This window comes from Macrobrachium nipponense, chromosome 11, assembly GCF_015104395.2.
Source record: "Macrobrachium nipponense isolate FS-2020 chromosome 11, ASM1510439v2, whole genome shotgun sequence".
Lineage (NCBI taxonomy): Eukaryota > Metazoa > Arthropoda > Malacostraca > Decapoda > Palaemonidae > Macrobrachium > Macrobrachium nipponense.
In genome coordinates, this window is record NC_061087.1 from 6573053 (window position 1) to 6588153 (window position 15101).

The following is a 15101-nucleotide window of genomic DNA, read 5'->3' on the forward strand; positions in this document are numbered from 1 at the left end:
GGCAAAGCAAACAGCACATAACATGCTATTCTTGCAGTCACTAATGATAGTTTCCTATGGAAGCTTGCCAGTATGCATATTGTCAAAAATATAAGTGGCATTGTTTGGAAAAAGATAAAATATCCACCAGTTCCAGTTTCACTAAATGCAAGAAAATTACTACTAGTAGTAGGTATTTTGCTATGTTGATGTATAAATTAAGTTAATTTCTTTCTTTATACAACCTTCTCATTAGAACCAACTACTACTTCTGGTACTTGGTAAATCTGATTGCCATATTTCATCTTGTGTTTTCCTAGATACAAACTTCATCTAGACTGAATACGTACTGTTCATAGCGACTGGCATGAACTGGTCAGTCTTTATCGTGTATGGGGGCTATTGATGCCAGTCCTGTCCCGTCGTCCTTTCAGCATGTTGAACTGACTGGCGCGTCGCGACTCGCGCTACGGATATTGGGAAGGACTGAGGCAAAGTTTCAACATGTACAATACTCTATTTCCTCGTGGGAGTCGGGGCAGTACTGCTGTTGTGAAAGGATGTCGCAGTCAGTCAAGTATTTATCTCATGATTTCATTCGTGATTTGTTTGCACCTGTACAGAGCACTAACGTGCTTGTGGAAAATACGAAGTCCGGATTATTCCAATTAAGTAAAAAGGCAAGCAGCTTATGAGCAATTACTGGAATTATGTAAAAAAATAGATAAAGATGCAAACAGCTTTTGTGAAAGCCAAAATTGCCATCCTTTCATGGTATCTTTTGACTAATATAAATTAGTTTTACAATTAATTTGTAAAACATTTTAAAGGATAAACGTGGCGATAAAAACATTAACATTCTTAAACATAAAATATTTTAAAGGATAAATGTGGCGATAACATTAACATTCTTAAATGACTGTGAATTTCACTAGTAAAACATTTGAGAGGAAATCTGTCCATACAGATCCATACCACACCTTTCATCGATATTCAAATTCATTCATCTCCAGAGTCAACTTAGATTCCTGTTATACGAAGTAAAGTATGTTTAAGAATGATACATTCCATATCACCTTTTGAGAGAGAGAGAGAGAGAGAGAGAGAGAGAGAGAGAGAGAGAGAGAGAGAGAGAGAGAGAGAGAGAGAGAGAGAGAGAGACATTTATTCTGAAATGCAGGTAAACCTTTGGGTAGGTTAAATAAAATGAAAAAACTGAAAAGCATATTGTATATTCAGAGGTCCTCCTAAACTATATGATGGATTCCATTACCCGATTACTGTACCTGAAGCAGCAATCAAAATTAGGAACACCCCAGTCATCATCAGTCGTTCTTAAATAATTTCTATCATCTTCCAGGTTATTTTCCTTTAATTCTTTCATTTAAGTTATATGGTAAAACCTCTATTAGCCATGGTTTCACCCATACTTTACGATTTTTCTTGCATATTTCATGCTTGTATTCGTCTTGCAGGCGTGCTATTATCATTATTGCACTTATCTTCCTTTTACTTGGTGACACGATTTAAAAACACTCGCTATGTCAGGACACTACAGGACTGAAAGGAACACGGGCACTGCATATTAACTCTGCCCTCTCAAAATATGCGTAGAGCAAGTCCTCTGCGTGTATGGGCAATACCCAAGCGGACTGGAGCGCGCGCTAATCCCGACAGGACAAACCCCATGCCAGTCGCGTACGTTTATGGCCGCCTTTAAAGTAGTGGTTTCCTTTATCCATAGATAGATGATTATGATTCAGACCATCTCTTAAAAGGTTTTCTATTAGACTGTCTTTCATAAACCAGTTCAGTGCAGCACTTCTATTTGTACTATTGTTATCTGTACTCAAGGATTAATGCATGCTGATTATTGGAAATGCATCAACACCTCCCACCATCTGTTGATTTGCCATGTTATCACAATACTGAGTAAAAGTATTCTTTCATGGTTAAACTGAAATATTTTGGTACTATTATACTCATGATAATGCTTTTAACTTTACAAGAGGCTATAATACTAATTTAAAATACGTTTATCCAGATTTTTAACTTATGCAGTTTATGTATGTGTAAATTATTTTTCTTTTTTTATTAAACTGTTGTTATTCATTTGCTCTCTCCATAATTTTTTCTTTCTTAATGCAGCAAAAAACGTTTTTGTTCCATCATGTAATAATATATATATATATATATTATATATAACTATATATTATATATATATATCTATATATAGAATATATATATATATATACTATATATATATATTATATAGACTGGTAAAAATGCTCTGTTACAACAGAATTCCATCTAATAAAAGGAGCCCATAAAAAACCAAAATATAGAGAGAAAAATTCTATATTTCAGAGACTGCTATCTCCCTCTTCAGGTAGATGAATGAGAAAAGTTACAGAAAAGGTGGTATTTAAACCAAGAGGTCCATCCGCAGGTAAGTCAATTTAGTTCACTCCCGCTGATAATCTTCCTTTAATCTTCTTAAGCGTTGGTTGAATGAAAATCTTGTCGATGACATCTGAATCCCATGCTCCTTTTGAGATGTTCATTACCTGCCTCTGTTTAATTAAGGCTGATTCCATCATTTGACTCTTGTACCGGCAGCTGCTGCTATAAATTATACGTGACAAATTCCAGTTTATTCTATGGTTATTTTCATTTATATGGTTGAAAATAGCTGTTCTGTTGTCCATACCTAACTGACCGTTAATGTTGTATTAATCTCTGGGGAAGGGATTTTCCTGTAAATCCGATGTAAGAGTGGTCACAGTCCAGGCATGGGATTTCATAAATGCCTGTGTCCTTGGGGGATGTCATTTGTTAGCCAAATTCCTGATTAATGTCCAACAATAGACATCCCCCAAGGACACAGGCGTTTACAAAATCCCATGTCTGGACTGTGACCAATCTTACATCGGATTTACAGGAAAATCACTTCCCCAGAGATTAATACAACATAAATAGCCAGTTAGGTATGGACAACAGAACTCAGCTATTTTCAACCATATAAATGAACATAACCATAGAATAAACTGGAATTTGTCATGTATAATCTATAGCAGCAACTACCGGTACAAGAGTAAAATGATGGAATCGGCCTTGATTAAATAGAGGCCGGTAATGAACATCTCAAAAGGAGCATGGGATTCAGATGTCATCGACAAGATTTTCATTCAACCAACGCTTAAGAAGATTAAAGGAAGATTATCAGCGGGAGTGACCTAAATTGGCTTAGCTTTGGATGGATCTCTTGGTATAAATACCACCTTGTCTGTAAGTTTTCTCATTCAGACAGCAGTCTCTGAAATATAGTATTTTTCTCTCTATATTTTGGTGTTTTTATGGGCTCTTTTTTTTCTTTTAATAATAATAATAATAATAATAATAATAAATCATCATCATCATGTATGAGCATTATACTCTGTGAAAGCTTGCTTTTCAAGTAGCCATTTAGGCTTGTTTTATAAAAATATTGGCTCATTTTAAACAATAATGATGATAATAAGAATAATATGTAATATTTAGAATGGTTGTGCAAGGATTTTCTGATTTCATAATGATATCATATTATATATTAAGAGAGTTTATGGCAGTCTTTCAACCTCTTGGACTTCTTCCTTTTCACCCATCATGTTATGTCCTCAAGGTTTGGAAATAGTATTCTTGTAGTAACTCGCTTATATTTATTTTAAGTGTAGATATGAAGCACTTTAGAAGAACGTTAGTCATAAATGTAAAGACTAAGTGCAGTTTCTTCTTCTTCCAGGAGGAGACTGCACTCTATAAGATTGATGGGCTAGAGGGAAGGGGAGATGGCAGAGGTTTTTTAACCAGTGAAACTAATGAATTTGAAAAGTCTGAATCATCTAAAAGTGGATTTCATGTCACTCGTGTTAAACGCAGGTTACGGATAAAGCACAGCAAAGCTCAGGTTTATTTGGATGAGCCTTTGAGTTGCGCCGATTGTGGCGAACTCTTTAATAATGAACCTCTCTACAGGATTCACTGCACAGAAGCTCATGGGCCTTTGAATGGGATGAGATGTCCTCATTGCCCTTTAGTGTTTGATAAGAGACATGACCTTGATTCTCATATGATTAATCATAATCCTATAAATCACGTTTGTAAAATATGCAATGTTGGATTCCCACTGACTGCACTTTTAATTAAACACTTGAAGAAAGCCCACCCAGATAATGCAAACACCTGCGTTCGATGTAATGCTGTGTTTGTTGATGAAGTTCAGCTACACAATCACTTTGTGCAGAAACATAAACGAGGCATGAGGAGAGCAAAAGTTCCTTTACAAGAGGTACCTAAAAATAGTGTTGTATGTAGGGAATGTAGTAAGGTTTGTCCAAACATAGTTTCATACCAAAGTCATAAGTACAGGGAACATCTTCATTTATTTCCCTTTGAATGTCAAGTTTGCTGGAGACGGTTTTCCAAAGATACATTTCTTGAAAATCATTTGAAAACTCATATAGAAGGGACATTTAAATGCCTTAAATGTGGTGTGAAATTTGCAAACGAGTCCCATTTGGTGGATCACATGTACTTTGTTCATGGTCAGAAAAAAGTCTTGATGTGTGGAGTGTGCAAGAAATCTTTTAGTAGTCCCAATTCACTCAAAACTCATAAAGAGATGGTTCATAGGGATCTAATGGACTGTAACGAAGTATGTGAAGTTTGTAATGAAAAATATCCAAGTAAAGCCTCGCTTAAGCGTCATATGCTTGTGCACAATCGTGAGTATCAATGTACCTATTGTGGAGGAAAAAGAGCATCTAAAGCATCTTTGGAGTTGCACATAAATATGATTCACTCCAAAGAACAGACATTTATTTGCCCTTTTTGTAGTAAAGAATTTTTTGCCAAACATTTAATGCAAATGCATGTCAAAAGGGTGCACAGTGACCGAAGTGATTTCCAGTACAAATGTGACTTGTGTGGAAAAGTTTACTTGCAGGAATGGGAATTAACTCTGCACCACAAAACTCACACAAATGAACGCAATTATAAATGTGATGTGTGCGGCGATGCATTTTACACTTTATCTCGGATGCGTTATCATCGAGCAACTCACAAAACCACAAGGGATTCAGAGTGCCCTGTTTGTGCTCAGATGTTTCGTCGTGATGTTGATACTAAAAATCATTTACGGAGAGTTCACAAGGTAGTGAATCCAGGAAACTTCATGGAATTGTGTGCTCGTTATGGAAAGGAAAAGGCTAAAGAACTCCATGATGGAAGCATAACGGAAAAGACGACAAAACTAAAGGCAGGTACCAGCTCTGAACACATAACCTTATATAGTGTCAAAGAGGAACTGGAGCCACCTTTACAAGTTATTATTCCTGATGGTGTAGAAATGATGGTTTTCCAAGGTCCTAATTGTGATGTAACAGATGTTCCTGGTCTTGTGGATGACAATATAGCATGTGTATATGAGGTGAATCAAGCAGATATAAATCAAGTGGAAATGAGCCAAGTAGATATTAATCAGGTTGAAATCAACCAGGTTGACTTGTCTCAGATAGAAATGAGTCAAGTTGATATCAGTCAGGTTCAAATGAATGAAGTTAAAATGAGTCATAGTGGTGAAATACTGAGCATCATCAAAATAGAGGACTTTGGTTCTTAAAGAAATATGGATTCTGATGTATAAAAGTTCAGTATATATATAATAAAGAAAATATAAGAGATTATCAGAATTTATTGTTGAATCACTTTATGTCAAGGATGTTAATGGATGGTTTTCAGCTTTCTTATATATTACAGTGTTCATTCAAGGATTAACTTCTGAGTTTACATGGAACTGTCTCCATTGCAGACACTCGAAGACGACCAATTAGCTGAAGTGGATGATACTAAGAAAGACTTGTCTGGTGAAAGTCGTCTTAGCCGACCTGGAGCAGTAAAAACAAGGAGTTGTGTTTACTGTGAAGAGGAAGTGCCTGTTTTACAGCTGATAGGTCACATGGAGTCACATGAACATCAACAGTATCCTTGTCCATTTTGTTCACATTCATTTGTAAGACTTTCACTATGCAAACACTTACAAGAACAGCATTCAGAGTGGCTGCATGAGTGTGAAATTTGTTGTGCTAAATTTATAAATTCTACAAGTTTTGAAAAGCATTGTGAGTCCCATAAGTGTGGTGCACATGGATGCACAGAGTGCAGTGTTCAATTTGCAACTGCAGTTGAATTGTTAAATCATAATCAGCTGGAGCATTCCAGTAAAAGTGAAGAGAAACACAACTGTCCTTGTGGAAAAATATATTTTCATAGAGCTAAATTCATAACACACGTAGTGAAGTTTCATAGAGGGGAGGTGGAAATTGATGGTTTGGGTTGGGGTATCCGAGGTAATCTTGTTTGCCAACTCTGTAGGAAGAAATTCAAGAAGACTTCTCTGTATATTGCTCATGAAAAGATGCACAGAAGCAAGAGACTGTACTGCCCTCATTGTCCCAGCAGTTATAAATCACTTCACCTTTTGCAAGACCACATTTTAACCCATCAGTATGGGGAATATGAATGTGAAAACTGTAATTTCAAATTTGCATCTTTACAGCAACTAAGTATCCATGAAGAGAAGGTGCATAATATTAAAGTTTGCAAGGTGTGTGAATATTGTCAAAAAGAATTTAGCGAAAGAATTCATTTGATATGTCATAGACGTAAAGAACATCCTGAATCCATTGAGGCTCAGAAGGCAAGGTACAGTTGTTCAGAATGTGGAATGAAATTCCTCATTCGGGGGAATTTGGTTCGTCACTCTAAAGCACATGAAAGGGAAAAACATGCTAAGCCCCATGAATGTGACATATGTGGTAAGGTATTGGGCAACAAGTATTCACTGGCTACTCACATCAAAAGTCATTCAGGAGGGACTTTCAAGTGCAGTGCTTGTGATAAGACATTTGTGTCAAAATATACATTACAAGACCATATAAGGAGAATACATGAAGAATTTGGATATGGAAGAGACAAGGTTTGTAAACAGTGTAATCGTAGTTTTTTCAAGAAGTCAGAACTGGATTATCATATGAAAACTCACACAGGTGAAAGGCCATATAGATGTGAGGTTTGTGGTGAGTCTTATTTATCCACATCTACACTGAGGTATCATATGCAGAAACATTCCAATACCATGTATGTATGTCAACTTTGTGAAGCTAGGTTCAAGAACTATGTTGGTTGGAGTGCCCATGTGAAGCGTGTCCATGGAGTGACTAGTATAAGGGAATACACCAAAGAGCATGGTATTATGCAAACAGTTGTTGAGAAAGACACTCCCTCACTGTACATTTTAGCTCCAGGAAGTACAAGATCTAATGACAGTTCACGAAACTTGTTACCAAAGGGAGTGATTTCTGATGGCCTGAATTCTGCAGCTTTGTCAGTCGGTCTTGAGGAAACAGTTGTTAGTGTATCTGGGAGAGAGGGTGACAACATTGTTCATGTTGTATCTTATGAGGATCTTCCTAATCCACTGGTTCACACAGTAGATGCAACAGACACTGAAATGCCCAGTGGAAATACTACCAAGACCAAAATTCCTCATTCTAGTGCCAGCTTCTCATCTGAAGTATTGAAATCAGAGGAAGGAGAAGGTTATTCACAGTCTTCTGACCGAGAAAGAGTTATGATTTCAGATGAATGGGAACTTATTATGGCAGGTGAGAATGAAGGGCCACAGGTAGTTGTTACTGAAGAATGGGAGAGTGCCCATATCATTGTACCTGAGTCTGGTGAGGAACAGCATATGGTTTTGTCAAGTGAATGGGATGGAGCACAAGGTATGACAGAATTAGTTGTTAAAGAAGGCCAAGAATCTCATGTTTTGTCTTCTTGGAAAGATTGTGTAGATTATGAATAACCTGTGGTAAAGTCTGGGTACATGTTTTAAGTACTGTACTAAGTTATTTTTTTATTTATACTTTATTTACTTGAATTAGATTTTTCCTATATCAAGAGTTACTCAAGGATATAAAATGTACACCTCAATATTGTGATTAAAGAGATTTCATAAATGTATTAAGGCTTTACAAAACAGGAGCATGTCCATAATTTTTAATGGTCACAGAATCGTACTGAGCTTCGTGGTTTAGAGGGTTAATTCCTAAAATCTGGATGAGAGATTACACTTGAGCATTACATACCTCATTGACATGAAAATGATAAAAGTAATAAGCATGAAAATTATATACTGAAATTATAAAGTGAATGATTTCCTTTTGAGCCTTATAATTTACTGATGTGATATTCAAGCGTGTTAACTATTGTTGAGATGGGATTTAATGTCTATTGCAATCAATATTTTCGTCACATAAATGTTTTATTGGTAGTTTTTAGTTGTGTTAATACTGTGTTTTACAGGTTAAATTTTTGGTTTTCATTATGAGAAACAGTATAAACTGAAAACTTGTATGAAATGTTCATTTGGTGTGTTTCCAAATTGCTAATACAGTATGGAAAACATAATTTGAAAAAGATTACAAAAATGTGACCAGCCTGGTCCTTTGCAGTATTAATATTGTGCATCTGTAATATTTTTATATAATTTTTGGAGTTTCATGGAAAATATACAGTGGGAGTAAGAGGTGTAATATAAATATACAAAAATCATTGTGTATGGAACTTCCTCAATAAAACAATGGTCACTAAGATTTCCTTAGAGGAATGCTGTTTAATTTGATCCTACTCAGGACATTTTATACAATCCACAAGGAAAAACAAGGCTCACATTTTTTATGCCTTTTATTTTCATGAAAATTGTTTCAACCCCAGAAATGTGTTATTAAAGCAGTTAAAAGTTGGGGCACTACTGTAATGGTATCTGCTAACTCTTATGCACCCAGTAACATGCATCATTGACCTCCAGTACTTTTAGGTCAGCAGGTGATAAGTTCTTGCAAGTGTGTTATGATACTGTATGGCACCTGTTTTCATCATTTTTGGTGGCGTTTTTTTCATTTTTTTTAATATATCACAGCATACTATATCGCATGAGGACGTATCAGCAGTGATAAATCTGCACAAAGCTGGTATAAAAGTTAGTGAAATAGTGCCTATCACTGGCATTTGTCATGGTTAGTTTATTGCTTCATCCACTCTTTCAAGGAGGAAAGGGAGACTCATTTTCCTGCCCCTGAGCTGAAGACAGGAAGGCCTAAGAAGATAACTGAGAGGACCAGGAACCTGAAAACAGGTGTCACTTGGCAGCATAACACAGTTGCATGAACGTATTACCTGCACTGACCATGGAGTATTGGAGGATAATGATGTTTTACTGGGTGTGTAAGAGTTAGCAGATACCATTACAATAGTGCCCTAACTTAACTGCTTCAATAATGCATTTCTGAGGTTGAAACAATTTTTGTGAACATACGGGGCTCAAAAAATTTGTGCCTTCTTTCCTCGTGGACTGTACATATATATCATGAACTAAAGCACCAGTCGTGAATGTTGTGAAGGCATACAAAAATTTTAAGGCACTGAATATTTCTCCTTTACTCCTTTTGCCTTCATCTCTTAAGTGTACTATTACCTACTAGTTTTATTTCACCTTGTACGTACTAAACGATCTGCATCATCTCAGTTCCAGTGCTGTGTGACACAAAGAGCCTCAGTGGAATTCCATGAATTCCACTACTTCTGTCATTCCTGTGCTTTCACTTCACCCAATGTCCATACATCTTTAGCCTCCCATCTCATAGTTCTGGTCTGGGTCTCCCTGACCTGATGTGAAGGCTATGTCCAAGCCATCTCCATCGTTCTTTTATTATATCTCATCCTCATATTCACAATTGTTTCAGATTCAGTTCACTATACCTCGCCAGTAACTTACACCCGAGGGGAACTATATATCATGCAGCCTGAGGTCACTTACAAAATTTGTACATACTATAATGGTATTGCTTCTATGTCATACTGAACTAGGATCCATGTCCATATAGCAATACAGATTGTACTAGACCAGACATGGGCCTAAGAGTCATGTCCATGTATTTGTTTGTTTGTATGGTGTTTTCATGTTGCATGGAACCAGTGGTTATTCAGCAACGGGGCCAATGGCTTTATGTGACTTCCGAACCACGTCGAGAGTGAACTTATACCACCAGAAATACACATCTCTAACCCCTCAGGGCATTCCATTGAGGGGTTAGAGATGTGTATTTCTGGTGATAGAAGTTCACTCTCGACGTGATTTGGAATTCATGTGAAGCCATTGGTCCCATCGCTGAATAACCGCTGGTTCCATGCAACGTAAAAACACCATACAAACAAATACATGGACATGACTCTTAGGCCCATGTCTGGTCTAGTATGATCTGTATTGCTATATGGACATGAATCTTAGTTCAGTATGACATAGAAACTATCTACATTTTTTTTATTTGAGAATAAAGCTTTGAGAAGGAAATTTAGCATCAGATAGGAGAACAGAGTGAGAAATGATACCATGAGGAGAATTTATGAAGTTCCTTATGCAGATGGAGGTAAAGATGAAGGGAACATGGAGTTAACTTGGTCTAGTCCTTCACAAATCCACTGGAAGAATGGTATGTGATCATGTCAGCTGGGCTCTGGTGGGCACCAGAAGAGTTGGAAGATCCAGACTTACTTAGATGAGAATTGTAAGATGGGAGGCTAGAGATCTGTAAAAGGTAAAGCACAGAAAAAATGTGTGATAGAATTTCACAAAGGCACTTTGCTTCACACATTGTTATATGTGATGGTGATGATTGAATATAAAAAATATGGAAAGTTGCAAAGAGATTGAAGTATATTTCATGACTATGTGTGAAGTAAGTTGAATTTTGTTCAGACAGGATTACAAACCTATGCTTTCACTGATGGAGTACCCAGTGGAAAGTACATTGCAACTGTTTGTGGCTTAAATTTAAAACAAATGCCTAATTTGTAGACCTATAAGTCACTTGTGACCTGAGCTAGGTTACCTCTCCCATTTTGTTGGATTTTGTGTGTGGTGCATATTAGTCCCCTTTCTTCGCTTTCACTACAACATCTTGCCCTCATGATATTGTTTTCTCCTCTAGTAGCCCTGTGCCTTAGTGTTGTGCATGTGGCATTGGTTTTTTAATGTGGAAGGGAGGCATTTCTGTGCTTGTCGTGTGCGTTTCCTATGGCTACAGTTTGATACAAAACCCAAATTCTACCGTTTTGTGGGCAAAGTCAAGCCCTGCCGAAATTTCTGTCTCAGATAGCAGTAGATCTGTACAGTGTATTTTGTCTTTGGGACGAGTGCATGAGAGAGGCCATAGTCATGGAGTGTGTTGGTTGGCATTCCCCCTAATGGTTTCTATGAGAAAAGGCATTGGAAGAAGGGCACTTCATTGAGAGAACCAACTTAGCCCCTCACCCAGCCCGCCTGTGTTACCGCCTTCTCCTAGGTCTCCCCCAGCAGCTCCATCAGTCCTTCCTTCAGCTCCTTTGTTAGAGAAAGGCCCTAAGATGGAGGATCTGGGTTAAAGGCAGCTCAACCGTTCACAGGCAGCATGAGATGATTTTCAGAGGGCTCCAATTTCTTTTTCCATCACCTGGAGACCAAGGACAAAGGCCCATCCCAAACATTGTGTCTGCCATCTTTTTTTAAGTAAGCTGATAACATGGATTAACCCTTGTCCAAGAAGAGGTTGAGGGCAGAAGCTGCTGGTCCTCCCCTGCCCCCCGGGTACCAGGGGTTGAAGAAGTCTTGACTGCCTTCCATCAGTAGGGTTAGTTGTCATTCCCCTTAAGTTGCAACTGTGTTTTTGTAGTTTGTTTTGTTGACATCCTATCTAATTTCATTGCTATGTTGGAGACAGATCATAATCAAGGAACTGCGGTAGGAGTGCCTCTTCCCATGGCAGCAGCACGACAGTGAGGCGATACAACTCAAGGAGGCAGAGCAGATTACGGGCAAGCAGTGTTGGCTGGTCCCCTTAGCATCAGAGAAGAGGGAACTATATTAGTTATTCCACCAGCAAAGTTACTTGGTCCCAGAGCAGATCAAGCAGATGTACTGTAGTGTGTCCAATGAAAATAAGTACAAGGGGGTCTCCCCATTCTGGTTGGCGCTCTTCTAAGTGTGTGCCATTTGTTCATAAGGACAGAGCACCAACAGGTGGGACCAGTCCATTCCACAGCATATCCTGCTAGAGGGTTCAGCAGCACAGTACCCAACCCTCTTCTTCCAGCTGCTCGGTTACCTCCTGTGGAAGGGATGTGAGAGTGGAGGCAGTAAGGGACTTCCATGATGGAGGTGGTGCCTATGATCCCTTATTTGGAAATCCCTGAGGAGGAGAAAGGATTCGTCAAATTCGTCAAGCTGGTCAGATAGCTCATAGGCCTAGCCAAACCACCTTCAGCAGAACTGGGGGACCTGAGCCAGCTTTCTTTTGGGAACAGGAAGCAGTGATGCACCAGGCAGTGTGGTTCCCTTGGTCTCCCTTGATCAGTTTAGTCATGTGGAAGGTGGACTCTATAGTGGCAGGAATGGAGAGCTCACTAGCAACACCCCTCTGTTCTCAAGGCAGGGTAAGTACCATGTTCCTAAGGATTCCTTCACCATTCCAAACATATGCAGGCTAGCAGTCAACTCCCCGCTACAGTGCTTCAAATAGCAGAGCACCTGTCTCAGCAGCATCAAGATGGGGATTTTGAACTGATGTTAGCAACAGCCTTGCAATACATTATCTCCTGGTTGGACAGATGTCAAGAAGCTGGCTGAAAAAGAGTTGTCCCTCTGGGGAAGCAGTCTGTGGTCATGAAGTTCCTAGGACTTTCAGGGAGAGCCCTCTCATACACTGTAAGACAAGTTGTCACCTTTGGGCCACCATTATCCTCAAGAGAAGAGAAGCCTCTTTGTCAGTCACACAGAAGAGCATATGTCTGGAGAGTTGGCTGAGCCTCCGAGCAGCCCACTCCTCAACTCACCCTTCTGCTTCCCTGTGGACTTAATTCATCAGGCAATAGACATCAAAAGGGAAGACTTGCAGGGCTCCCTGTTCTCACAAGCCTTGTCCCTGAAACAAGCACACCTTCCTCAATGAGCAAGCAAGTAGAATCCCCTTACGGCACAGACCTGCCTCCTCTAGTGTCAGCCTTCCCCCCCTGGCTCATGTTCTGGCATCATAGCCAAAGCAGACCATAGAACAAGGCATTGGACATTAGCCAGCAAAATGGCTGGTGCTCCAACACTCCAGGAGAAAGTAGTGGAGAAGTTAGTGGTCACCATGAGCGTCAACACCATGTTGGTTGCCTACATATTAAAGCAAGAGGGCACCAGAGGGCATATCACCCAGGATTTGAAACAACCTGGCAGTGGAGATATACGAATGATCAAAGTCTCAGAGTTTGGACCTAACTGCCATGTACAACCTCTGCAAGAAAGGTATCATTGCCAACTAGCTAAGCAGGGCAGATCAGATAGTGGAAGCCAAGTGGTCCCTACACCAAGGAGTGGCTGACTCCTTGTTGGAACTGTGGCAAGGACCAACGATCAACTTATTTGCCACAGTAAGAAACACCAAGCTCAACCTGGACTGTTCCTCAGTCCCCAACCATGGAAGATGCCTTCCAACATTCATGGGACATGGATATGTATGCCTTCCTGCCAGTCAGTCAGCTAAGGAAGGTCATCAACAGGTTCTTAGTCTCCTAGGGACTCAAGATGACATTGCTGGTAACGAAGTGGCCACAGGTGGAGTGGTACACAGACCTACTCCACCTCCTAGTAGATGCACCAAGAAAACTTCGTGAAGCCCCTGACCCTCTGTTTCAGGAGCATAATTGCCCTCATTTGGTGGAGTGTGCCAAGGTAAATGGACATTCTGCTACAATTAGTGCTGTGAGAGGGACTACAATTCATAGAAGACCACTGAGAGGGAGGTAGCAGACTTCCTGGCATATCTGTGAATGGAGAAGGCTCTTTCCCATGACTACAGGCCAAGGGGATAGCCCTTTTGAGTGCCTGGGTATTGTCTGCCATCATCCAGCACTAAAAGAAGAGATACCCCCTAGGCCTAGGGAGTTCAGTCTCCGGAGTGGGATGTGATCAAGGTTCTCATCTTCCTGAAGACATCTCCATTCAGACCTCTCCAGAAAGTGTTGGTTAAGGATCAGACATTAAAAACAATATTCCTCCTCCCTCGCATCAGCCAAAAGAGTGGGAGAGCTCATGCTGTGCGGTGGTCCTCCACCTCTGGAATACATCCTGGACTTCGTGGCCAAGACCCAAAATCCCTGTGTCAGACCTGAATTTCAAACTTTTCTCTGTCCCTTCATTAAAAGTCTTCATAGGAGAGATAAGAACAAGGTGGTTTTATGCCCAGTCAGAGCGTACAGCTCCTCACAAACCTGTCTGTAGGAGGTCTTCGTAAGTAGTACTGGGAGTGAAAGGGAGATCTCCAAGATCACCATCTCCTGGCCGAGGAGAGTCACAGTCAGGCCATACAAGGTAGACAACGATCTTCCCCTACCAAGAGATGAAGCCTGTGACATAAGGGGTATAGGCCGTCTCAGTGGCATAAAAGAAGAACCATTCTATCTAGGAGGTCAAAAAGGCAGGACTGTGGAAAAGGCAGTCAACCTTCACATCTTTCAACATATGGAACTTGCCCCACAAATCCTTGGACTCATTCACCTGGGCCCGGTAGTAGCAGCCCAGTAGGTGATGTAATGACACTGAACCCCCAAGAGTAGGTTTCGCCAATAGGATTGTCCATCATCCCACCTTCCAAGGTGTGGTGAGCACAGTTGGGGTTGACCACAGTTTGTTTTTTCTCGGGTTGCCTGTGCACTATGGCTAGCTTTGGAAGTACTGGTAGAGCAGCATTGGAAAGGCACACCCACCTTCCACTCTGGATAGATCAGCCTCCCAACTAATGGTGAGGCTCCATCTGCGAAAGCATAAGTTCATATTCCTGTCAGAACAAATACCAAATTCAAAATAATATGTATTTTTCCTCTTGATTTGCTGTCATAGGGTAGTTTTTATTACCACCCCTCATGTTTCCAATCTCTCCCAGTCATGGAGTTTAATCTACTTATGTTCCAAATTGGCTGATTCACAAATTGGGTTAGATAACCTA

General features: G+C 39.7%; 1 protein-coding gene across 7 annotated transcripts in view; it reads left to right on the forward strand.

Moving 5' to 3' along the window:
* The window catches only part of LOC135218363 (zinc finger protein 37 homolog), a 105812-nt gene that overhangs the window by 42404 nt on the left and 48307 nt on the right, over positions 1-15101 (forward strand). The window contains exon 6 of one of the 7 annotated variants that reach the window (XM_064255043.1): positions 3761-5765. The exons of 5 other annotated variants lie outside the window; for them this stretch is intronic. In XM_064255043.1, the coding sequence (XP_064111113.1) occupies positions 3761-5638 (1878 nt within the window). In that variant the 3' untranslated portion in view covers positions 5639-5765. Of the gene's footprint in view, positions 1-3760; positions 5766-5827; positions 8671-15101 lie in introns of those variants that run through there. One more of the 7 variants, XM_064254883.1, reaches the window with a different exon arrangement.